The sequence below is a fragment of the Bactrocera oleae genome, chromosome 5, assembly GCF_042242935.1.
Source record: "Bactrocera oleae isolate idBacOlea1 chromosome 5, idBacOlea1, whole genome shotgun sequence".
NCBI classification, from domain to species: Eukaryota; Metazoa; Arthropoda; class Insecta; order Diptera; family Tephritidae; genus Bactrocera; species Bactrocera oleae.
Window position 1 is genome coordinate 38,152,934 of NC_091539.1, and position 27,362 is coordinate 38,180,295.

Here is a 27,362-nt window from a genome sequence, read left to right on the forward strand (position 1 = left end):
GAGCTCCAATCAGACATTATATAATATTACCGTTATATCCCATACCATTTTATATTAATTAAATTAAGGATAGATATTGTAGTAATATAGGTATATTGATGCATCTCTCATCGAATGCCGTAATATATTCCGAGAAATTCGTGAAACTCTAGAATGTCAATTCTGTCATTTCTGAGCAGCCTACCACTCAGAAATAAGTGTTCTGCGTTGTTTTATTGGTATGGTTGGGACATGTATAGTTTTTTCATAAAAAGGCAACCATTTACTTGTTCTTGATGGAGCTTCATCGTAAAATATTGAATTAAGTTCATCGATTCACTATTGCTGAGTTAATCCACGTCGAAAGTTGTAGAAATTAATTGCGCGAAAATGTTCACGATTTAATTCCGTTTTTTGGTCAATGAATATTTTAGGTTACTGTAAACAACACAAATAGCGTTCGTTTGTTAAAACGTTCTGAGTATGTATAACATCAAAAATATCAATCTTTACCATAATGTGTTGAGTTGCCAGATTGCAACACCATTGTTGCCAGATTGCAACACCTACGTGTTTACATTATTCTTTATAATAAATAATCCGACACTTCGTTGAGAGCCCTTCACACGTTTTGCACTTGGACGATTTTGTACGAAAAGTCCACAAAAAAGTGAAAAATTCGTTAATAAAAAAATTGAATAGTGATCACCCTATATTTTGACTATTATTTTTCTGATGAAAGTTTTCTTATCTGATTTATTAACATATTTTTATGTAAGCAGTTGCCAAAATATTCTGCATATATTGAATAAAATTTTATTTTGTCTAAATTAACTGAAAATTTTAAAAGCTTGGTATTATCTGAAAAATGTGTCTATAAAATAACGTTTTCCGTTTCTTCACAAAAACGCGCCTACTTCATTTTAAAGCACTCAATTTTCCTTTGACACTTCACCTGCCAATAAATGCTTTTCACTTTCTACTACAAATACAGACAAAAAATTGTTTGATGGATGACTTAGTTGAATAGCGGAGCTTTTAAAATAACGAATAAAAGATTGATTTGGAAGACGGTAAAGCGCCTTAAGGCCGGAAAATACGAAAGTAATTGAGACTGTGTAAATAAAAAGGAAGACAACCGATTTGATGAATCGGATATCGAAAATTTCTATAGGCCTGGGAATTTAGGCGTTTGTGGTATTGTTATTGTGCTTAGCAAATTTGCTTGGCAATAAAAGACTCCCAATTTGTGGTTGAAATGACACTGAATGAAGAAAAAATGAAAGTAATAGCAAATTTTTATGAAAGTGCCCCTTAGTGTGAGCAAGATTAATAACTGTGAAGCAATGTTACCAATAATGGATAACAATTGGTGTACTGAATTGTCATTGCCTACATTAAGGCGCTTAGCAGTGACTTACTCACAAATGTGGCGTTTAAATGCGCTGGCGTATTTTTACAATAAAAATAAGAAAACTGTTTTAATTGCGCAAATCCCGTTTGCTCTTTATATATATACTTAAATATGCAACAATGCTTTAACTATTAAAAAACTTGAAGAATTCGAAGCTTTTTCGTGGCTTTGTTTCTTCATCAATAGCACCCGCGCTCACTTGTTGCAATTGTACAATTGACTTTTCTTACCCACTCGCGTACATCTACACACACACATACACATTAAATTGCACGAACTATTCAAATTGGTGAATTCATGAATTTTTCGACTCGAGCACTTGTCAGCGCTTTGGCACTATGAAAACTTTATGAGCGGAAATGGCAAAGTGCTTTGAGTACTTTTGCACTCAATATTTGAAATTTAAACTCCGTGGTGTATTTGTTGTTGACATTTATTTGCTTTAGACAGTTTTGCTGACATTGTTGTTGGTGTAAAATGAAGAGTAAGTATAAATTAGGAAGTTTGCTGTAAATTAAGTTAGCAGGTGAACGAGTGAACTGGAAGTTTTGAAGTGTTTTTATCATTTGAATGGGTTGATTCGCATTCACAGAGTTTGAAAAGTTTAATTTGCATATTTAAATTGCTTAAGCGGAAGCTTATCAAAATAGAATACGAAATGAAACTTTGGAAATGTTTGCTGAGAATTTAAATGATTATTAGAAAATTATGCGTTCTCTATGTTTCACTAATAGGAAGTGACATTTAGGTGAAAGGTGCTTTGAGTTTTAAACCAACTTATGTTGGAAAGCAAAATAATCAGAAGGAATTTCTATAACATATCTCGCAGACTGACCAATATTTTCGATTAAATGTTCGCTGTAGGAACTGGGGTCCGCATATCAAATTTTCATTCCGTTATATTGAATTATGCTTTGTATGTTGGGAAGCGAAATAATCAGAAGGAATTTAAAGTTGTGTAATATGGGAAGCAGGCGTGGCTGTAGTCCGGTTTCGCCCATTTTTGCAAAAAAAAACATAGGAATTTCAAATTAATATTACATACCAAATTTGGTCATTATCGGTCGAGTAGGTCCAGAGTCCGAAATGTGGGCAGTGCCACGCCCATCGTACAATTTTGAGACCGGCTTCAATAAAGCTGTAGAATAGAATAGAATAGATAAGGGTAGAGGTTTGCACCCTCCCCTAGGTCACAGCGACTCATCTAGCCCCAGCATATTGATGAAATCCAATATACTGCTAGGTGAAAGTAGGCGATGCGATCCCTGTTAGGAAACATGGATCCCAGGGCCTTAGCTCTGCATCTGCAGACTGCTGTGTAGTCCACTAGTAGGTGTCCTGGGGTCTCCGACTCCATGTCACAGAACCGGCAGTTCCGTTTTCGAGTCGTCGGTGTACCACTTGATAGTGCTATCCGTTAGCAAGAGGTCCAGCGTGGAACCATTCCATTCCGCCGTACTGTCAAGGGTAACTCTGAACTTCCCAATGAAGCTTACTGCTTTGGTAATGCTGTCCCTTGGAAGAAGGGCCAGTGGCATTTCGTCACTTAGGGCCTTCATCTACTGGGACAAGATTACCTTCCCTTTGCCACCGGTGCCGGCACACTTATTTTCTCCAGAGCTCTTGACACGCTTTCGTGAGACGTATTGTCAAGGAAGGCGCATAGCAGCATCTCACCCCAATCCAATGAACTTCGGATCTCAGAGGTTAGCTGATACAGAGCAGTATTGGTTGATCTGCCCGCTCTGTAAGCATGCTGCTTCGCATGTAGCGGTGCAGCCTTTAGAACCTTCGATCTTATTTCGTGATCAATGATCTTTTCCATACTTTTAAGTAGGAAAGAAGTTAGACTTATTGGCCTGAAGGATTTTACCAATGAGTAGTCTTTCCTTCCTATCTTGGGAATGAAGATCACCTTTGCAGTTCGCCAAGGTTCCGGGATATAGGCCAGCGCTAGGCTATCCCTCATCAGCCGAACGAGGTGGGGCAGTAGGACCTGTTCCCCCTGTTGCAGAAACGCTGGAATAATGCCATCCGCACCCGGGGACTTATATTTTTCAAAGGAGGCCAAAGCCCACTTGATGGAGTCTGCAGTGAAGAGCTGTCGACTGTCCAATCTAAGCGAGATGGCTTTCGTTCGACCATGGGTCGAATCTAGTCTTCTTGAATTGTCTCCGGGAAGTGAGCGATTAGAAGAGCCGTAGCTTTTTCCTCTGCGCTAGACTATAGTATATGCTTTTAATTGCTAGTACTGTGTCCGTCTTACCTTTTGCCAGAGCCTTATGCAGCCTTGCAGCTTCTGACGTTGAGGAGACGTTTTCACAGAACTTCCTAAAGCTCTTCTGCTTTGCTAACCTAATCTCCTTGTTGTAAGCAGTTAGGCAGAATCTTATGATATGGTGATCGGACATGGAGGTTTCATATGGCACTCTACATTGCCCGATCAGACCTGTCGTAAGTTCGTTACCTAGGGTGATGTCAAGCACATCCATTCATTCTTCAATACTTAAATTCATACGGACTAGTAGAGACTCACCCCGTGTATTGCAGTCCGTGCTGCCCCATTCCGTGTGATGGGCGTTCACCAGGACGAGGGGAAGGTTATTCCTCCTGCAGTATTCCACAAGGTTTCCGACGGCCTCTGAGGTTTCTGTCGGTGTGTCTCCCGGAAAATAGGCCGCTGCCAGGACGAAGTCCGTTCCTTCGTTGCTTTAGCCTACTCAGCGATCAGGTCTTGTGTTAGGAACTCTGAAATGCAAAAGAAATCAATATCGTTCCTAATTACTATACAGGTTCTAGGTCTCTCACCTGAAAGATCCCAGATTACCTTATTGTTCACCGTTTTGAGGCCTCTGACCTCTCCTTTGTAGATCCATGGCTCCTGGATCAGTAGTATGCCCAGACCATCCGCTGTGAACCTACTCGCGATGACAGCCGAGGCCAACGCTGCGTGGTGCATGTTCACCTGGGCAACTCCAGTGTGTGAACCCACTATAGGATCGGTTCCATGAGGAGCTGGTCCTCATCTTTACCGTCCTCCGTGTTGCTACCCGCTAGGTCCATGAGTCTCTCAAGAAGCTCTTGCGTGGAGGGTAGCGCCTCTCCTTGTTCTCCAGCCGTCTCTGGGGGGACCTTCACCGTGGTCAGTTGTCGCCTGCTCCGACGTACTAGTGCCGGGATGAGTCGCAACCTCATCTACCAGCATCTTTTCCACCGTTTCGCTTACGGTAGCCGCCTTTGACTTAAATGGCCTCAGGACCACCGAGCTGAACCTGTAATTCAGCCGGAAGCTCGCCCTCCTGATGAATTTATAGGATTCGTCATCGATGCAGACGTTGAGCCTCCACCCTGCATCCTCGACCTTGCTGCTGACTACTCGCCAGGCCGATATACTAAGGCCCTCGTTCTGGTTCTTAGTGAGCCCGAGAGCAAACTTATACGGTTTACCTGCGCACCTGGGGAGGAACACCGTCATGCTATGCATAGGCGGTATGTCGTCTCCCTGCTTTGCGCAGAGGACGGGGCCATTCCAGCCTGCCAGCTCTTCCGACCCCAGTGTCTCCGCCGGCCATACGAATGCCTTTAAGGGCATCCGCATATCTGCGCTGTCCCTCCACCACTGTGCATTGCTGCCTCTCTGCCGCTTGGTGTTAGGCGGCTCCTGTGGCGTTAGCTGCCCACTCTTGCGCTTCGCGGCTTGGGTGGTCGAAGGCGCTGCCCTTTCGCAACCCCGCCTTGCGGCCTGAGTTGCGTTAACCGGGCGTTGGCTACGTTTACTGCTCTTTCGTTTTCTGCCGGTCACGGTATTGCCACCCTTCCGCTTCTCCGAGGCAGGGGAGGCATTGTTTCCCCTCACCCTGTTACGCGCCAACTTTTCGGCTTCCTCCGGAGTTCTTTCCTCCTGAAGATGCCTCAGGTACCATTTAAGGCTGGCACTACTCATGCCTCTCCTCCTGGGATCATCCTGTCCGCCTGGACTTCCAGTTGGTGGTAGAGGGGGTAGTCTGCCTCCCCTCTTCCGTTTTCCTTTTTGAACCCCCACGGTAGATACCCGTTGCGAGTCCCCGGAGTCCGAGCAGGTGATCCTGCATTTTCAAGCTTGAGGGATCCTCGATGAGGTCCGCTTTATCAGCGCTGGCCGCAGTCGATTTCGCCTGCTGAGCGCCGCTGCACGAGGGCATGTCGTCGTCGTCGTCTCTTGCATGCTCCTCGAACAGCGCCCACTCTTCTGGCGACAGGGCGTCCAGGCAGCTGAACTTCAGTTTTGCCCCTGGACCTCTCTTACCTGCACCGGTGCCTGTTTTGTTGGCATTGTCCTTGTCCGTTCGCTGTTGTTGTTGCCTTGTTGTGTCCATTGTTGTGGTTTGTTTGTTGTTATTCATCTTGTTGTTACGACCATGGGCTCGACGTAGCGAGCCGTCCGGTCAACTTTTTGTAAGGGGAACGCAAAAGTCCACCGCGCCAGAACCCCATGACGCGGTAAGGCCACCGTTACTTCCAAAGGCGGCCCGATTTTGGGAAGGTTCCATTAAAATACAGCCGAATTTACCTCCTGGCTGCAAATCGTCCAATGGACACGGGAGTCGCGTAACACCCTGGATTAGGAGGTGGCAGCTCTTGGTTGTTGCACGCATGCGGCTTCTGACAACTTGTGTGAAAGGTGCAGGCATCTCACCCCGGTTGGGAGATGCCGAGAATGCGTTGCGACCTAAGCCCCTGTACCACGACAAGGTGCCTGACATTCGCAGGAGAATAAAGCTGTAGCAACATGTTGCAAAAATATAACAAAACTACCCGAAGATTTGATAAATTTGGTAAACCGCATACATATAATAAAACAAGAAAAATACATTAACATCGGTTGCACCGAAGGTATAATTCACAAATACAAAATATTTCTAGTTCGCGTATATACAGACAGATGGTCAGACGAACATGGCTAAATATATATACTTTTTATAGCGTATCCGACGTTTCCTGATGGGTGTTACAAACATTGTGGGAAACCTACCCTGTTCAGGGTATAAAAATACCAAAGCTTTGATAAATTTGATAAACAGAATATATATAATATAATGATAAAAAACCTATATTTTGATATAATAATGAGAACTATTGGTCGAAAGAGCACATAGTATCGTTATTTATACGACACGGTTTTATTAATATAAGGTTTTGTAAAAAAAAAATCCGTCAAGCAGGTTCTGGTGGTAAGATTGGCAGGAAATCATCCGTTATGAGCTGCTCTTCTATGGCTCAACTCTTAAATCGGATCTGTAGTGTCAACAACTGAACCGTCTGATGAAAGCAATCACCCAGAAGTGAACAACTTTGACCCCTATTGGCTTTGAGATATTGTGTTCCATCGGGACAACTCCAGTCAATGTGGTGCGAGACCGATCCATGGTTGCCCGAATAACCGACGCTGCTTGGCGATTATGTCGACATAATATTGGACGCAGCGTACAAGTAACAGCTGTCAAACAGACCAACTCCAAATTGTAACCCCATCGCATCTGTGATTGGCATACCATAAAATGAAATATAATATATCTCAAGAGAACTAACTAAATGAATATTATGTGACAACGATACAAGTTCACCTCACAGTTTTCCGAACTTCCAGCAACGGTCATTCAAACACTTAACACCGCTTTTGACTGCCAAAATAACAAAACAGGCGTCAACATGACAGTGGGAAGTCAATAAAACTACGAACTTAGCAAATAAAAAGCAATAAATATTTTTTGGTGCGCTTTCTTGGTGGTGTTAAAGAGTTATTTAGTAATGGATGGAAGTGTGCCAGGAGTAGTACATGTTGTGGATTATTTAAATTGATGTGGCGAAACTCTGTCGAAATAAAATTACAAAACAGACGAAAAGATGTTATAAGTCAATTATCATGAGGAGAATACCGTCTTCAACAATGTTTCTAATTAAAATGAACTGGATATTGATTTAATTTGAACTTCGATCAAGATATTTATACTTAAACTGTTTCTCCGGAATCAATGGTTCTATACTTGGCATACTTTAATGACTCCCTTGTTTTCAAATGAATTTCCACAAAATGCTTCAGTGTCGACGAGAAGTTCGTGATTTCGAATTAAATCATCATGATGACACGTGACGGATCCGTTGTCTTTACAAGATTACAAGATAACAAAACCTACAAGCCTCTCAAGGGATTAAAGTCGATTGATAGGCCGAGAATACCGGTATTATAAACACACCATTGACGGAATTTAATTTTCTGGTATCCCTTAGCAAGCTTTCAATGAAAATATATTCTCGCGTATATAAAAATTATAGTAGAAAATATTAATTTAAACACACTTATCTTTCTTCAATATTAAGAATATTTATCGAAAGCTCTATAGCTCAATTAACAGCCGACGAGCCTTAGAGTTCTTAAGTTAATGGACTTCTACAAGTACAGACTCTATCGATTGAGCGTTGCTGGGTATTAAAACTTCGCATTTGGTTACTTTTGTAATTAGCCTCCCCTGACGAACTAAAGCCGGTAGTCAAAAGTGTTGTCCCTTTCGGTATCCCAAAGCTATTTGTTTTCCGATAAGAATTTGGTTTCAACACAATTTGCGGATTTATGTAAACAGTAAAGCATATCAACCCTTACAATTTGCATGTAGGTCCACAATATATCGTTTAATTTAAGTGCTCTAAAACCAAGCGACTATTCTGCTAAGACAGCTAAGTACAAAAAAATCAATTGCTAGGCTATTTTATGAGTTAAAACGATTCGTGTTTTTTTTAATATGGAGACGTCTACGGCTTACGCAAGATGATTACGAAAACAAAGTAAGTGCGACTAAAAAACCCACTCAAATCCACTTTAAATTGAGCTCTTGAGTGAGGTCTAACAGGAAATAAAATTAGGATTTATTATTGATCATTAAGCAGTTTAAATGTAAAATTATGAAAGCCTGATCATATGATATCATTGGATTGAATAATACAGTGAAATTGTTAAATGCAATTCAGTTGTATTAAATACTAATAGAAAAAAAATTTCACACTGTTTCGCCATTTTCCAAATTATTAAGAAAGCTCTTTCAAATCCTCTTCATATAAATTAAGAAACTCACCATGAGAATATCCATTCCATAATATTGTTTTGTCATGCTTGGCACCGTCTTAATGCGGTGTCTACTACTAAATCAGACAATTCGTTCGCTAACCTTTCCGACCACAGCACATCTGGGAGTAATCAGATGAAAACTTGAAAATGCAGGTAATCAAGTTTAGCATAACAAAACAAAGAGGCTTAAAAGCTACGGAAAATCTAAATTGCATATTTGTGCCCTCGTGTTTGTAGCTGAATGGATGGATGCTGGTAAAATGCGCACTTCGAAAACTTTTGCTTGGCCAGAAGTTGTAAAGAATTGATCAAAGTGTGTGAGGTTGTATTGGTTTGGAAAGTATATCTGAAATAGAAGGGTTAAGGTAAAGTTGAAATTGGCGAGGCTTTTGCAGATAGTTTATTTTGATAAATGGACAGTTTGTTGTGCAATTTCCTCGGCCAATATTTGTGTAGGTCGGAGATGTACATATACATATGTATGTACTCATACTTATACATCCCAATATATATATTGACGTGGGTATTGAACAGTGATTTATTTTCTCCTTTTGAGTTGTTTTCTTCATTGCACAACACATTTCGAACTACACTAACTACATTATGAGGATAAAAGGGTTGCCGGTCCCCTGATAAATACAACATTTTTATTGAGAAATAACAAAAAAATAGAAAACTTATTACGAAAAAATATAATTTTGCCTTCATTTATTCATACTTATGGGCAACCAAAGGTTATATTGCGAAATTCTGGCAGCTTTATAGTTCAATCTATATATATACATATATACAAATTGAACGCTCTTCTTAGTACCAGCGGTTAAGTGCAATTTATCCTCTAAATGGGTGGAGGCATTCTCCTAGAAAATGTTTCATTAAGTGGTGGTATGGAAGCATCTCCAGAATATGTCAATCTGCTCGTATCGTGATTTTTTCCACTATTTGCAATGATATAGAATAGTATAGTTACAATCACTGAAATCCAAAAAAGCAAGGCATTAAACCGCAAAAACGAAACGTATGTCTGTCCCTTTCTGTTTTCGGAGCACTTCTAGATCTGAGATACTATCGGATATATAGATTGCTGCAAAAAACAAGGTTCACTTAGTAACAAACATAGAAATATTGGCTGTTATATTACAAATGCTATAAGGGGTCAAAGCCGAATCGTCCCTCAGTTTTTAAATATCGGTCTGAAATTTTGTACACGTCCTTTTTTCCCCCAAGAAGCTGCTTTTTGGTTGGAACCGCCGATATCGGTTAACTATAGCATATAGCTGCCATAGAAACTGAACGAGCGGAGTCAAGTGTTTGTATAGAAAACTTTTTTATTTGAGCAGATATACACAAGATATTTGGCGTGAATTATTGTCTACGGCAATGGTACAATGGTATTATAGCTTCGGTGCAACCGAAGTTAACTTTTTTTCTTTTTTTCTTTGAAATATGTTTGCTTGATGTAAACATGATATATTTACATACATATGTAAGTACTTTGTCAATATTCATTGATAAAATATATGACAAAACCAAAGCGCTCCACCAGGCTTCATCTGCTGCCCTGAAAGTTACCCAATTTGTAATTAAATGAAAATATTGCCCTTTTAAACACCCTTACATATTTATGCATGAAAATACTATAACGTTTCATATCACTTAGCTATGTTCTCTATACCCAAAAATTGTACCTTTTTTGATGATAGACCGTCATGCAAAATCATTAAATATTAAAGAGCGGCTAATAGCTATGTTACTTAGGGGAAAGTTGTTAAAAATTTGAATTTAGTTGAAAGAAATTTTAAAATTTAACCTTTGCTTTCTTTGACCTTTTCTAAATTACAGTTTAATAATTTCAAATAAAACAAATTTACTTATGTGTATACGCCTAAAGAATGGACAAAGTTAAGCTATGCTTAATTACCATAATTTCTCCATGTGGACCAATTATTACTGAAAGCGTCTATAACGCTAAGACATTCATTCATTGCAATTTTGACAAAAAATTCTTTATATTAGGTACTTTGATTTTTCGAAATCATTTGAATAATGTTTATAGTCTCAACAACGTTAGTCAAAGCTTTGTTTCAGGGAATCCAAATTGATAGCAATGGTATATCGTACTCAGTTAAAGAATATAAGAAACATTTCTTATAAAATATAGATAAAAGGAAAAGAACAAAGGTCTGAAAGGCGAACGCCTTCGGGAAGCTTAATCGAATTTGATTCATGAAAAAAATGTAACGGAGTCTTTCACTGGTGTTGGAAGTATTTGATAAGAATTTTATTTTGATCTTATATTTTACTCAAATAGTTTTAAGCAAATAAAATATTTGATTTAGTGCATGGTAAAAGCGTTTACAAGTTAAAACCCCTTACTGAGCTTTTTAGTAAGTTTTAACTAACCAAGTCTGAAAGTATTAAACAAACTGTTAGGTATCTTTTTGGGTAATTTCTAATAGAAAAGTGAAAGAAATCGTAGAGTAAATACGACTTTTACAGTTTTTCGACACAAGCGCCACCTATAATATCTTTATTTACTTTGAGAATTTGTTTTGAATTTTTTGATATTTATATGAACACAAACCTATGTCACATAAATTTAAATTTGACTTTGATTTTTTCGTATGGTAGACGGGACTATTTGATGTTATCAAAAGATAAGACGAGAATGCTTGTTGATGGTCTTGCTTTAAATATTCCCCTCCAAAGTATCTTGCTTTTAGCTTACCGAAACGTAGATAACCTCTCAAGCATTTTTTTTTTAACTATTGTTGAGAATGTAAAAAACTCATCACTGACTGACTTCAAGGTCACACTAACTAGCATGCAGCATTAAATGGTTTTTTAGAGTCTAAACTTCTACTTTATAAATTGCAGCAATAATATTTTAATTGAGCTTTAAGCTTTAATTCACATGGTATTTTTAAGAGGGTTTCATAGACGGTCAAGAGTTTAGCTATTTTATAATTGTTCTTAAATTAAAATCCTTCAATCTTACATATGTAAGTACATATCTGCCTCACGTTACATGTTTCTTTCATATTCTATTTTGGATTTCTACATATACCAATGTAAATTCTGCATTTTATGTCATATGCGCATTTCTCTTAAGTAGAAAGTTTATGACGCTCTCCCTAGTACTTTTATATGACTGTGGTGAATATTATGGTTCAAATTACAGGGTAACTTTGCGTGGGCAGTATCCTTAAAATATATTTTCGAACACCAAAAAAGTAAATCTCAAGTTATTGAATGAAAACTAAGCAATAAACAAACAACAACGGAATTGTAACAGCAGAAGGAAAGATAAAAAGGAAATAAGTAGAAATAAAAGAAAATAGCAATCTCTGAAGAATGATTGTAGTGCAAACAGCGGAAATTTGATTTTCTATGATAGTTTGCAATTTTTATTCAGTTTTTTTCCTGTTGAAACCTTTAAGAGTTAAAACTGTTTAAAGAGATAATATGATAGTACTTATGATTCCCACTACTATGCAGAGTAATGGTGTAGCTATTCGGGGAGGTACTGTCAGATTTACTAATAGAAGGGCAAATTTTAAGCACTTTTTGAAGACCAATGAAAATGTTACAATTTAAATTTATTTTAATTCAATTATTAATATTTGGAGACCTTGTAACATAAATCTGAAGTAAAAATTTCAACAAGACGAAAGTTAATCATATCAAGTTTAGTTTAAGAATGAGAAATGAGCATGATCTACAAATGCCCTCTTATATCCATTAGTCATTATTTCCTTCAAAATGATCAAAACGGCCTTGAACTTTTATCTGACCAGGGGATATTATTATATATTGGCAAGATATACCAAAACTATTTGGGGGTATTCTCAAAAATTGGATAAGGGTCGGTTTAGATGGTATATTAGCATGTTTTAGGAAAATTAATATCTCATCTCATACAGAGTTTGTAGTAAAAACTATAATTTACTCGTCAAACCAAAATTTTTCTATAAAACCGTAACCTATTATAGTACAAACACGTTTTATTTGTATAAAATGCTCTACCTAAATGGAAAAATAACAAATTAAGTTAGAGCTTATTATAGCTGCGTTCTATTTGTTACTCGCTGGAAAGTAACGAGTTGAACAAACAGGTGAAAGGACATTTTATTGAATCCTTGGTTCAGCCATAAATACTTTGTTTGGTCAGATTTGAGAAATTCACAATGGTAAAATTTTGCAAAATAAAACCGCGTAATATTGAAAAAAACCACTTGCAAAAGAGAGCCGCATACACACTTGCATCGAATTCCATGTGCCTACTTTTATTGAGAAGAGAGCGTCACTCAATGACAGTTAGCGGAGAAATGGAATTGACAACATCTAATATTTCATTTTAACTAAATTTATTGTAAACTTTGTAATGTAAACAAGTTTATACTTTTTTTAATGACTTTAAAAATGTATCTCGTTGGTGGTTGGGCATTTGGGTTAATATGAAGATTTTATTAGAAACTGAGCTCTACATCTAAACATATAATATATATATTTCATTTGTATTTAATATTGCTTGTGAATAGTGAAAACCACAATAACAAATAAAGTGATACTTTCCCTAGAGGATTCGGCCAGGTCATTCAAGTAGACCGCCAATAAAAATAAATAAAAAAGGCAATCGTTTTGGGAAAATATTTACATAATTCACTATATCTTATATGAAATAAGGGGCAATTTCACTATAAACGTGTCACTCTCTTTGACGACCACATTTCATAACGTATTTACATCTTTACTAATATACTTATATATTTTATACGTTTCGATACAACCTTTTTTGTGCTTAACCACTATGACAGCAATCACGAAACAAGCATTTATAGTTGATGGTGACGCCGAGAGGATTCTCTGTGTCAGCAGCCAATTGTTGATTGCGCCTCGAGTTGACAGCAGTCGCGTGGGGAGCAGCACAACAACATAAAGATAACACATTTAGACACAGTGTTGAACAGCTGAACTGTTTATAGCACTGTATATGAGCATTTGACTAACGTGTGACGGCAAATTGTCACCAGTGACAGCTGTCAAAGATGTGCATAGTTAGCAATTGAATGAACGCATGCAGCTTTGCATACATACAAACATATACGTGTATCGCCGCATATATTAGTGTGTGTACTCATATGGGATAGTATGCAACTTTTTACTATTGCGTGCTCTACTTTTAGGTGCAGCAAGTAAATTAGATTTACGTGAATATGCCATAAATTATATTATGGTAATATGCGTAATAAATCGAAATTCTGCCAAGAAGGTGCTAACGATTTCCGCAGAAAACTGCACAAAACATACCTTAAGGCGGGCAACACGTGTTTAGCCGGAAGTGCTATGAATTTGGTAAATCGGGCCTAGAAGCGTGCTAGCTGCATAAATGTAAATTGCGAAAATAATTTTCGTTTCAAAACATACAATTTTTCATCTTGATTGTTGTCGAAAAATCTTACATTTTTGAGAATAGTAATGTTATATGCTTCAGTATTCTGCCCTACTTTCCGTGTTAATTTTAGAGGCGAAAGTTTAAGGTAGTGTAAAAAAATACTTTCCCAGATTCTATGTCACTAATTTTTTTTTATCTACTAAAGTTGTTCAACATTTTTAATTTTCCAATGCACATTCTTGTTTCAATTAATATTTTCAGTGAGATAAAATTTTGGTTGATATACGGGTATATTTTGTTGTTAAATGGAAACGTATTTCCTTTGGCGTCATAAAATTATGTTTCAAGGAAGTTTTTGACATTGTAAAATCTAAGTTCAGGAGTTTTATGCTAACACTGATATTCTCAGATTTTCAGCATGTAAGAATGGCTTTCATTGATGTAGACGCTATAACTTTGCAAAGATCTTAAGTTCATTATGAAGTTTGGTAAAGAAGTCCCTCCAAAAGACGGCTTCCAAAAGAGCTTTTGCCGGAGATGATGGGAGAGAGATGAGATACTTCTTTCTCCGGTCCAATTCTTATATAACTTGTGTTTATAATACACGCACTAGGAAGATGAAGTTTTAATATTGTACTTGTATAAAACGTTGTCCGAAAATATCATTTGGGTCATCAGTGATATTTTAGATAAATTAATTACTTTATACGAAGAAGTATAGCTAGTATAGAGAGAAAAAGATAAAGGCATAGAAAGAGAGTGGTATAAATAAGTAAGACAGATAGAGAGTGATATAAATAGTGAGAGAAATGTATAGAGATAGAAGAAGAGAGATAGAGATACAGAAGACAAATTACAAGAGACTTTGAGAATTATACTTGTATTATCTTTATACTTACACATAAGTTTATCAAAGGTATATAACTGTGTGTAAACTCTATTTCGGATTACAGATTCCCACTATTCATAAATCCGGCTTACATATTCATTCGCTTTTAGCTATATCTACTAATAAAGCTCAATCAGCTTAAAACGTGTTAATCTGACGGAATGCGCGGCTGAAATTAAGCCACTAATTTATTGTCTATGTAAACAAGAAGCCCTTATTAGCTGGATTGCAATAACAACTCGATCCGGTCGACGACAGGTAAACAAGCGGAAGTACACACATATATATCTATATATATATATATACAACTGCATATACTTATATGTGCTTTTAGGCATATATAATACAAATATATATAATTGTTTTACATATACTTGTACACATGTGCGTTTGTAATGTAATTATGAACTAATTTTGTGGCAGCTTGCCTTATTTGGTCGGTTTAGCCTTGGTTGCTGGCAAATTTCATGCTACATTGAAATGTCATTAATGTATAATTCAGTAGCTGCTTATTAGCTTAATGACTGTGCATCGCAGTCAAAGGTTCTGTTGTCGTTTTCTTTTTACTGTTTGATGCTGTTGCGCCTGAAATTATGTTTGTATTTCTCGCTGTCAAATTACAAAATACACCAAATATTGCGAAATTATTGTACTCTGTATTTTGATTTGTCTAAACTCTAATGTATTGGTGGATGACTGGGCGCGAGATTTTAAATTTGGGGAATTGTAGGTTCAAATTCGTAGAAAAATTTTGAAATTTCCAATATGTTAGGTAAAGTAAAAAGTTCGTTCGGTTTTTTATTGATTTTTCAAAAGATGATAACTTTGTCTGCATTTGTCTGATTTAAGTCAAATATGTGCCGTTTTGTTCATAAACTTGTTGCCAACGAATTGCCAACTTCATTATACCCCTCTCGTAGAAGGCTGCGTCCCTATTGGCAAAAAACTCGGAGAGCCAATTTTCACAGGCCTCTCTTGAGGCTAACTTCTCATCATTTAGCGCGTTCGCCATGGACAGGAAAAGATGGTAATCACTTGGTGCCAGGTCCGGACTATAAGGTGGGTGCATTAGGACCTCCCATCCGAGCTCCCGGAGCTTCTGGCGCGTCACCAAAAACGTGTGTGACCTGGCGTTGTCCTGATGGAACACAATTCGGCCTCTGTTGATCAAAGATGGCCTCTTTTGGATGAGTGCTGCCTTCAAGCGGTCCAATTGTTGGCAGTAGAGAGGCGAATTGAGCGTTTGCTTGCCAATCCCACCAAATACACAGCAAAACCTTCCTGGCCGTCAATCCGGTCTTGGCCACCGTCTTTGACCACGACCGTTTGCGCTAAATGTTGTCGTAAGTGACCCATTTTTCATCGCCAGTCACAATCCGCTTCAGAAACGGGTCGATTTTGTTGCGATTCAGCAGCGATTCGATTCGGTACATCATGTTTTTTTTGCGTTAGTTCGTGTGGCACCCAAACATCGAGCTTCTTTTTGAATCCAAGGTTATGCAAATGGTTCCAAACGGTTTTCTGGCTTATCTTTAGTTCCTCAGCAATTAAATAAGTGCTCACGTGACGGTCTGTTTCCACTATTTCCATGATTTGATCGCAATTTTCGACGACCGTGGGGCATCTTTGACATCGAAATTACCGGAACGGAACCTAGCAAACCACTTTTGTGCTAGACGTTCGTTTACAGTATCGGGCCCATAAACTAAATTAATTTTTTCAGTCGCTTTGGCTGCTTTTTCGCCTTGGCCTTGATCAATCAATCGAAAAACTGTCAAAGACAAACTTTTAGCGCGAATAAACACGTTTTCAGTGCCGTATAGTATGACATGATGCGACTCCTAACACTAATACTATGGACAATAACGCCATCTCTTAGATAAAAATCGAACGAACTTTTTACTTTACCTAATATTTATAACGTTAAGCTATGTCTAGGTACTTAAAAACTACACATTAAAATTTTTTAAGAAAAAAAATATATTTTTTCTGACCCAACGTTGAATACTAATGTATGGAGTATCTATGTTGAGCTTTGGACACTATACCTCGAGAAGCTGCGGTCCTGAAAACTACCCTAGCTTTTCTCCATGATTATTCTCTTCATAGCTTCACGTCTAGATCTAGTAATGAGTCCTCATAGTTATTTGTCCACTCCCCGCAACTCTTGGGAATTATACCTGGCGAGGCAGGCTTTTGTTGGTCTTTTCAAAGCTGCTATTAAAGTTCTGCAAGGATTATCGCTTTGTCCTGCGCATCAACTTTTTGTATTTCTTTAGGAGACTTTATACTACTTCCAACATTCCTCGTTTTATGTTAGCCTGGCAGAGTTGAAAAATTCCTGTATTCTGCATCGGCAGGACCCGAGCTCTTTGTTCCACCAAAGAGGCTTCATTTTGTGCTTAAGTCGCCCCTTAAAAGCTCTTCATGTGAGTTAGACCTGCAAGGTCTAAGTGTCTAGCCTAATAGTATCTGCCCGTAGAGATCCCAATTTGTATTTTTGGTGATTTCTTCTAACCTCGCGTCTGAGCTTTCCTTTAGATCTAATGGAGAAGTAGGTGTACCTATGGTCAGAGAATGATGGTGTGCTTAAAATTCTCCAGTTCTCTACCATTGATATAAAGCGTTATGTAATTAATGTTTTCATCCGTCTTAAGACCTTACAACCAAAGTCCAAAAAATAAGCGAGATGCATATGTGTGTGTATCTAAGGGAAGTTAAAAAAGTAATGTTTATAAAGTGGTTGATACAAAAAAATGAATACCCCCACATGATCTTCCGATTTCGTCTTACAGAACACTGGGAATTAAACTCATGTGGTTAGGTTTTTAAGACAAGTTTGCTAAAAGCTTTAATACTAGCTTTTCATTGTCTTGATTTTCTCACAAAAAGATTGGAAAAATTTCTCCTCCAGAAAAAATTAATATTTGCTTGCATCGGTGCAGTAGTTTTGAAGTTATGGATGGTTCTCACTTTGAAAATGTGAGTTGTGGGGTTGTGTACTTTAAAACCTTACCTCCACATTAAGGTAGTATTTAGCTTAATCACTCCAATCGATCTGTTTCGTAGGAACCGAAGTGGATCTCAGTGTAATTGGCGAAGCTAAATGAAACCCTTTCTATAAGACATGATAGGTTAACTTAGGCAGCTGAAGCCAAGTATCTGTCCAATTGTTCAATCTAATTGTTCTACTGCCAATTCGCACTCACTTTTACCTAACCTTATCTAACCTACAAAAACCCAACTTGACCAAACGAAACAAATCAAATTCATCTTCACCAACACTAACCTGAATGAATCGTTCATCGTTACTCAATCGCATAATCTACATTTAATGAATTATTTAACAAGAAATTAGCAAATTTGAATGTATTATAACGCCATTTTTCAAGTAATTTTAAGCTGAAATTTAATTCACCATTGTAAGTCTCTAACTTGCAAAATGCGTACCTGCAAAAAGTAATAATATTTTCAAACATACTGTCGCACCCCGCCGAACTGAACTAAGCTGACGTTTGTACCTCAGATTTCACAGAATTTTGCTGAAAACATCAGAAAATTTCAAAGCAGAAGGGAAGAGAAAAATATTAAAATAAATTAGCTGTCTGCCATGAGCAACAATAACCAGACTTTAAGCAGAATTAATAATTTTCACAAATTATCAAGGGGAAAGGCTCTGTGCGATAATAACCGACATTTCAAGATATATATTTATTTTATAATTTTATATATGAGTCATAGTGTATATTTATTTATGCGTCGTAGTACCCAAAAGCCAAGCTGTCAGTTTCGCAGGTACGTGACGACCACTCCTCCGCTCTAACTCACTCTCTGGCTCGCTCTCCTGTGATTATTGTTGGTTATGCACACCAATGAAGTATTGTATTTTTGGCAATTACCATGCGATAAGTAAATTAGTGAGCTTTTTGGTGAAATTCACAGCTTCATGCCCTCGGCCACCATTTTCCAAAATCCAAAACATAATTTTCTTCAAAAAATATTTGTTGGTTGTTGTGCAAAATATTTTCCAGAAATCTACGTTGTACAATATTAAAGCAGGCCTGTTAATGTGCATATATTTAACTTGTTATTTTTGTTGCTGAATTGCGCTCATAATTTGTAGTAAACAATTTTGGCAAAGAGTCAAAATGAACTGCCAACTAGCCTAGGTTGAGCGCGCACCTACTACCAGTGCTACCAGCAGCATCTAATTTTGCTAATTTTCTATATTTATGAAGTTGTTGTTGCTATTAAAAATACTCGCTATTTGTTGTTGACGCTCCTGACACTCCTGAAGTCCACTGCTTGTCTGCTCAAGTTTGTCAGGTCGCTTGAGTTTCTCCTCTGCCCTTCCTCGCAACAAGTTGTTTGCTTGGGTTGCCCCAATTGCGGGTTTATTGTTTGTTTGGCTTTTTAAATGACACACTTTTGTTGGTGTTGCTATTTCGGTGGTGTCTTTTTGATTTTGTGTACACGCCGTTAATTACTGTTGAAGTCTTTTCAGCGCTTTAAGGGCGGTAGCTTTGCCCAAAAATGCGCAATGTAGGCTGTGTGGAATTTTCGGGTATATTTTCAATTCGTTTGCTCGACATTTACCGGTAACTGTCGGAGCCTAGCAATTATCGAGTTCTATAGTGTCAATGAGAGGTTTTTCTTTTCGTTTGTTTAGATATTTTCTTTTAATTGCACTTGTAAATTATTTAAATAGAAAGCAAGTATATATTTAATTAGCCGAAAATGACCGTTGAAACCCTTAATTGCTACAAGATACTTACAATAATAAGATGAAATTCATTGTCGCTAATTTAAAAAAAAAACCAGTATTTATAGGTAATTTTAGTTTTTTTTTAACCCTGAACAGGGCATAATTAGTTTGCCATTAAGTTTGTAACACCTAGAAGGAAACGTCGGCGACTCAATAAACTATATGTAGTTACAAATGATTAGCCTGACGAGCTGAGAATCTACTTTCTCAGTTTTTGAGATATTGATTTGAAAATTTTCACACGTCCTTTTCCCCCAAGAAACGTCTCATTTGTCGGAACATCCGATCGGATCACTTCAACATATAACTACCATACAAACTGACTGGTATCTTCAAGAAATATTGGCCGAACACATTGTTCAGATCGGATCTCCGTAGAGTATATTAGCCATTCGTACTAATGACTATAGATCTTTTTATACTCTTTTATGATGTTAAAAATGCACCTGCGAAGGGTATTACTGCTAACATATCGTATTTTTTTATTGCTAATATAAAATTCTCATGTCAAAATATCTTTTTTTTTAAGTTGGCTGGCGGTTTCTTCTTTGAAATCTCTATACGTACGTTACCATAATACATTGCCTTGAAATGCAAAACACAACCCTTTAGACGACTCAAAGCTGCTGTTTTATTTCGCTTATTATCTTGTAGTAGCTTACAGCTACAGGTTTTTAAAAAGCAGATATTTTGACGTTAGTATTTTCAATTGAAAATTAGGGTTCTTTAAATTAGTTCTCCTTTCATTTTTATTATATTCTCTTCCTTTTCCAATTTTTGCTTGTTTGAATTTAATGTTGAGGCATTTGCTTCTGAAAATGTCAACACATGCCTATAGCTCTTAGGGTAGCTAAATTATATACCATACAAAAAAACAGATTGCCTTCTCTTCCCTACTTTTTTGGAAACCAAACTACTTCAATCTTCAGCTCGCTTTGTTTAAATTTTTATCTCTGATCAAAAAAAAAAAAATATATGCTATACAAAGTTTTTGAATTTTAATCACCGAGTATGTAGATATCTAATTAAAGTGTTATAACCTCATTTAATTTTGATTATCTTTATTTTGTACCAGTCTTTCTATTTTGCTAGTAGTTTTATGTCAGCTTCTTGCACGATTGGTCGCCTGCCAATTTTTTCTAAGAGAATGATCTTTAGTCACATATTGGTTGATCTTTTCGCTGTCCTCGCTGAGTCATCTTAATTACTAGATTTGCTCTATGTGACCTGTTTTCTTCTTCTAATGAAAATTAAACACATTGGTCAAATGAAGTTGTAATAGGAAACTTACTGCATATCTTGATTGCTGAGCCTTAAACAACTGAATAGAAATTCTCTGTATAGTGTTGATTCTTTCACCATAATCGGTAGTCGGGATCCAGCTAATTGAAATATAAGCTGTCTTCATTTCTCCAATACTCCATAAGAAAAGATCTCTAAAATAACTTAGCAACAATAATTTTTATTTGAATGTTTTTTTTTTTAAATTTAAAATACAACAATAACTTATTTCCTATTTAATTTATTCGTTACTTCAGATCTTTGTCAATTCATCTTCAAAATAGTCCTGTGCTTGCAGCACTGTAAAAGAATCCGGATAGTCTTCTGGCTTCGCAGAATACGTCATCTCACAAAGTATAGTGAATAATATAAGTATGAAGCAACACAAGAGTTTCAAGAACATTTTTTCCGCGCTCAACTTTTGGATTATTATTTTACAACAGCTTGATGATAACTAATTTTCAAGCGCCTTTATGTCTTCAAATTAGGTTTTGTATAAAAATGTGTTCTTGAAAAGTGTATATAAGTGTATAACTATGTATATGAATACTTATATATATATATATACTTACTAATACCAATGTATAAATGTATATATATATGCATATATCTATGTACTTATATATAAGTATGTATTTACTATTTATAGAATAAATTCATTGTTTTGGAGCTTGATTAAACAGCTGAAACTTATATTTATTTAGTTCATTTAGACAAATGCTGATTCTAACTTAAATTCTCTTTTTAACAATGTGAACCTGGTATTTTTAAGCTAAGGTTAGTTTTGTTTATTTCCATGTTGACTTTTTATTTCATTCGAGAGAGATTTTTCCTACGGCAATCCACATGTCTACACCAGATATCCATTTTAGAGTTCCTTATAGGCAACTAGTTACAGAAACATTCTTTCATGCCCATACAATTACTACTAGGAAGATGAACTATATGCTTATCTTTCTAGTAAGAGATTTAAAGAAGCATACATTTTTCTCACAAAATTTGGTTGATTTCCTTTTAAAACAGGCCTTCTTCACAGCACAGAATAATAGTAGGCGGAAATCGCATATATCTCAGTTCTTTAAGTTCTGCTAGCATGCCTATGTCCTACAGTGCGCCTTTATTGCGCTTTTCCATCCTTTATGTTCTCCTGTTTTGACCGCTCCTTAAACTCGCGTTAATTAAGATTAATCAGATGGGTCAAAAACTTTCGTTCAGTATAGGAAAGGATACTTCTAAAATCTTCCAAGCAAGAATCACCGTTTATAAATATTTGGAACATTTATCGCGTGGACCAGTATTCATCTCGATATTTTTTTAAATCCTGTGTTGAGATTACGAAGAACTCAACGACGTTAAGTGATTAAGTCGGGCTGCCACTACGCGGCTAAGTTTATTAATCATTTCCCACATATTGGAAAATATTATAGTGGGTTTTTATATCCATATATGTAGCATATAAATGTTATATTTCAAAAATATATTGGTTTGGAACTTCGCTCTTTGTAAAAGAATTAGGGCTTGGCAAGTAAAAAAATGTTGACTAAATGGTTTTTAGTATACAATTATATGAACAATAAATTTTAGAAACCTTTACGTCTATTTCAAATCTATATAAATATAAAGTATAAATTTATATAGTTTCTTAAGTCAAATTTGAACTTACGTATAAAATGTGTTTTCTCTCTCTCTCTTTTTAGATGAACTAAATACTCGCTTGGAATAATACAAAAAATGCACCACACACTTAAATGAAAACATCGTTAAAAGATCTAAAATTGTATAAGGGGAAAAATAAAATTAAACTGACAAATAATAAAAGCTCACATTTATTGCACAGCAACAACAATGCAACAATATTGAAGTACTTTAAAAGCAGTTGGTTGTTGTTGAAGAGAATTGCAAAGAGCAACTGCTTATAATGCGTTTATCTAAAATAACCTATCATATAGGTTTCAAAAATGGTGCACATAAATTCGAACAACAACAACAGCAACAGCTCGAGCATACAGCAAAACTTCAAGCGACGGCTGGTGGCAAGGTTTGGTTTGACTCCGAGAGCTTTAAACTTGAGATAGATTGTTTAAAAATATGTTAAAAGATATTGAATCTTTAAGATAGTAAGGTTACAGTTTTGAAAGTAGTAGATTTGTTTTGGGGGCCAATCCATGTTAACTACTTACTTAAGTCTCCTGGTACAGTTTTGCTAAATTAGAGCTTGGAAGAAATTTTAAACAATGTTACTCTACCAGTTTTTATAAACTTAAATATAATTTCAATCGATAATATATCTGTGACGTGCATGACCGATCGCCAACTTTAATTTGTGATGTGCACCTTAAAATTATCTGCCTAAAGGCAGGACCAACAAAATTTGAGTCAATTTTGGATTACTTGTGAATTTTATTATACGGTTTTAATGGATTTAGTCAGACGAGGTGTTTAGCTCAGTCTCTTGACTACCTCAGAAGAAGTATCTAGCGAAATCCAGCAATAAGAACAGCTTTACATCAATTCGAAAGGTTTTGAAAAAAGTAATACTGTAACTTTCCGCTCCCAAAACAGTCGGAACTACATAACTAGAAAGGCTGAATAACTGTCAATCCGTAAGCATTATTCAAATACAAATGAAGCCAATAACAATGATTTTCATAATTCCCAAAACTCAAATCCTCTTCACACTTCCTCGTCTTCTGTTTTCAACTTAGTCATGGGACGCGGTGTAAGAGTCCAGTATAGTGAGAAGATTAGTTCTGAAAGATATCTACTTTTAAGGTATTGGTTTCTTTGTACGACATATAAGCGGATTCAGGGTCAATGGTGGTTGACTACTTTGAGTTACCTATTTAGTTAGGTCTGAAAGTTGACGACTTTGATCCTTTTGTGAGATGAATCATTTATTAATTTTGGTCGATTTCGTTCATGGTTGTATATTTACCCCAATATATAACTTTACCTGTTTCGAAATGCTAAGAATCCAGTTCTTTCATAGCTCCGTTATCCAATTTTTAGGACTCCAAGACGCAGGCTAAAAGTCATCATGTTCAAGATATCTCAGAAAAATCGTTCCCATTACTATTTTAAAGCCTAAAATTGAGGTTAGGTAAAGTTACATTGACGAGAACATTCGATGATCAGTGCTGATACTTTCTCTAGACTTCAACTAAAATATTTTAGTTAATAAATAATGGGTATGTAAGAACAAGCATCTAATGTCTTCTCTCCCACCTTCCGCAGCGCTTCAGCGGCAGCCATAGCAACAACAGCAATAGCAATTGTGGAAGCGCACGCGGCAGTGGCAGTGGCAGCGTCAGCGGTGTTAGCGGTGGCGTCGCCACCAACAATCGTAACAGCATTGGCAACGGCAGCTGTGTGTCGACGTCGACAACCTCAGCAGCAACAACAGCAGCGGCAGCGGGAACTGGCAAGCGACGCAAATCAAAGCCGACAAAGTGCTTTAGTAGCACAGTGTTTCGCTGTTGTATACCTTGTCGCGGGGGCGGCTCAGCAGCCCCCGCTACAAGTCCGCCCCATTCACCCGCTACGCCCGCGGATGATGTGAATAACGGCACTAGCATAACCGCAGCAACCCAGAAGAAGTACGCTAAAGCAGCATATGAAAAGAAACGTGATAGCGGCAACATTCATGCACCTTATGCCGAACTAGATGCAGATGTAGACGTTGACGTCGATGTTGAAGCAGCCGCAGTAGCAGCGAACGGCAAAAAACATTCGCTAGCCGACACAATTGCCACCTCGGCAACCACACCCATATCTTTGAAAACTATTATAAACGACAGTGATGAACTCGAACCGCCGACTTTAAGTGTAGCCGACCTTGCAGCCGCCACACTTGCGACCGGTATCGTAGCGCGTAAAGCCGAACCGGAAACACTGAGTGACGCTAGTGTCTCACCGACCGCTGCTATACAGCAGCCGCCATTTTTGAGTGCGCCTATTAACGCCATTCAGGGCTTGAATGCCATCGGCAGCGCCGCACTAAGCATCAGCGTACAACAAATTTCACCAACTAAAACGTCTAGCAACGTGACGACAGTGACGCCCTTTACCACTGTTATTGGGCAAACAAGTAACGCAGCCACACTGCAACAGCAACAGCAAACTCAACAACAACAACAGCAGGTACAACCACCACCGCCACCCGCCGCGCAATCAGCGCCACGCGTCTCGCAATCACAAACCTCGCCACTACCGCACATCAAAGAGGAGGAAGAATCCGAGCATATCGGCAACCGGCATCAGTACTCACCGCCCGTCGACGCCGAGCAACCTGTTGGCGGCGCCTTAACTACGGTTAGTGACAGCAGCGAAAGTACAAACGCACCCCAATCCACAAATACTTCACTCTCAGCGCCGACAAGCGGCCATCAAGAATTAGTCACACCAAGCGCTTCAACTCCTTCGCCACGCATAAAACTCAAGTTTCGCAAGCAGCACAAATCCGCTTGGTCTCGTTCGGTACTCACGCCCAGTAGCGCCACCAGCAGCGTTGCTGGTGTGGGCGGTAGTAGCGGAGGAGGCGTCGGCGGCAGCGGCGGCGGCGGTAGTAGCGGTGGTGGAGTTGCTGGTGGCGGCAGTGGCAGTGGCGGCGCTACCTCCAACGAAACACTCGCTTCGAACGGCAGCAACACCAACACAGCGACCAGCGTCAGCAGCGGCGGTTTACATCGCATCTCATTGTCTTCGGTGCCACACGCGTCTAGCTCTGCACAGCTTCTACCAGCTACCAAGATGCAGGCCGAACAGGGCTCTATTGGCGATTTGCAGAAATACCACAGCAGATATTTGAAGAATCGACGGCATACACTAGCGAATGTTCGGTGAGTACCATAAGCAAGCTTAATTTATACACCTATATTTAATACTTTGAAATATATTTGAAAGAATATTTGCTAAATTTTTTCAAATCTCACATTTATTCCTTTACTTATCTCTACGGTAAATATAAATGTTGTACGCCACTCGCATTTGCAAATTCTTTAATGCAACGTTTTAACATGCAACAGAGATAAACGCTTGTAAAAACGGTTTAATCGAAGCCACCGACGTTCGTTATTGCTATGTGACATTCGTGGCACGTGATCGCCATACGAATTGTTCAAATACACTCAGTTTACGATGAGTGGCGGGTGTTGTCACTTGAATTGACTACAAATTGAGTATTCCTTGTCATCCTGACGACATTAACATGACCAGTATATGTTGAACGACAAAAATAATAACAAGAAAGAAAGGGCCAAGTTCGGGTGAAACCGAACAATTGATACTCTTGCTACTTGTAAAGCTAAAAGACGGGAAAATACTTTCAACTTCATATTAAAGAATTCAGCATTCATTATTCGACGAAATCGTCAATGAATTACAATCAAATTTGTATTTTATTAAGTCATATTATAGGTCACTTAGTTTTATTATTATATTTAACTTCGCGTCAGCTAAAATTGTATTAAAATCATCTTCAAATTAGATATATCTGACATAAACTTAACCGAAGAGACTAAATATAATACAATGAGTTGAAGTGCATCAGAAGGCCGGAATTGAAGATTTTAAGGCTATGAACCATTTTCGGTGCTAGAACATTAATATAATACGGTTTGTTAGAATAACGGAAATTATTATATGTAGTACAATAAAATTTCACATATTTTGGGCATTACAGTAAAGTACCTATATCCAATACTATATGTTCAGTTAACTTTACTAAGATATCTCACGCAATGACCGATATTTTCTGTAAAAAGTCAGTAGTAGGCTCTGTAGTCCATATATCCGGCAACTGGGGGCTTGAATAGTTATGGTGCGATTTTGACAGCTTTTGGACTTGAGATGACATACCTTAAAGACAATATTTCTGCAAAGTTGTATCCCGATATATTAATTGGTTCTTGAGTTGTATATTGGTAAGTGAAAATATGAGATGGAATTTTAGGTTGTGTTTTATGGGAAGTAGGCTTGGTTGTAGTCCGATTTCGCCTATTTTCGCACTGAAACATCAAGATAAAATTACATACCAAAATTGGTCGATATCGGTCGAGTAGGTACTGAGATATGGATTTTCACAGAAATGTGGGGGTGTCACACCCATGGTCGAATTTGGACACCGGCTCCTATAAAGCTGTAGCCACATGTTGCAAGAGTATAACAAAATTACCCGAAGGTTTGATAAATTTGATAAACAGAATATATAAAAGAAAAATACATTCTTCAAACTTCGGTTGTACCGTTTTCACAGCGTAACATATGTAGGAATGTCAAAATAATCCTTGGTAAAGTCGGTGCGGAGATATTGTGATTTCACCAAAATGTCGGCGGATCCACGCGCATCTTCCAATTTTGTCCGGTTCCTATAAAGCTCTCTTGTGCCATCCTAGGTATAAAATTGAATGGCTCTACCGCATTTAGTTATGGAATTATCGCACTTTTAGTAGTTTTTAAGAAAACCGTTATAGAGGGAGGGGAGCTGGTTATCATCCGATTTCACCTATTTTTAGGCTGTTGAAAGGGGTGTCAAAATGATTT

The 27,362-nt window shown here is 37.6% G+C and overlaps 1 protein-coding gene across 5 annotated transcripts in view; it reads left to right on the forward strand.

The window, feature by feature from the left end:
* The first annotated feature begins 22,718 nt into the window (after window positions 1-22,718).
* dnc (phosphodiesterase dunce) overlaps window positions 22,719-27,362 on the forward strand; it is a 361,971-nt gene continuing 357,327 nt past the window's right edge. For 4 of the 5 annotated variants that reach the window (XM_070109867.1, XM_070109868.1, XM_070109869.1 and 1 more), the window contains exons 1-2: window positions 22,726-22,860; window positions 24,057-25,660. In XM_070109867.1, the coding sequence (XP_069965968.1) occupies window positions 22,741-22,860; window positions 24,057-25,660 (1,724 nt within the window). In that variant the 5' untranslated portion in view covers window positions 22,726-22,740. Of the gene's footprint in view, window positions 22,861-24,056; window positions 25,661-27,362 lie in introns of all 5 variants that reach the window. The other variant, XR_011396450.1, reaches the window with a different exon arrangement.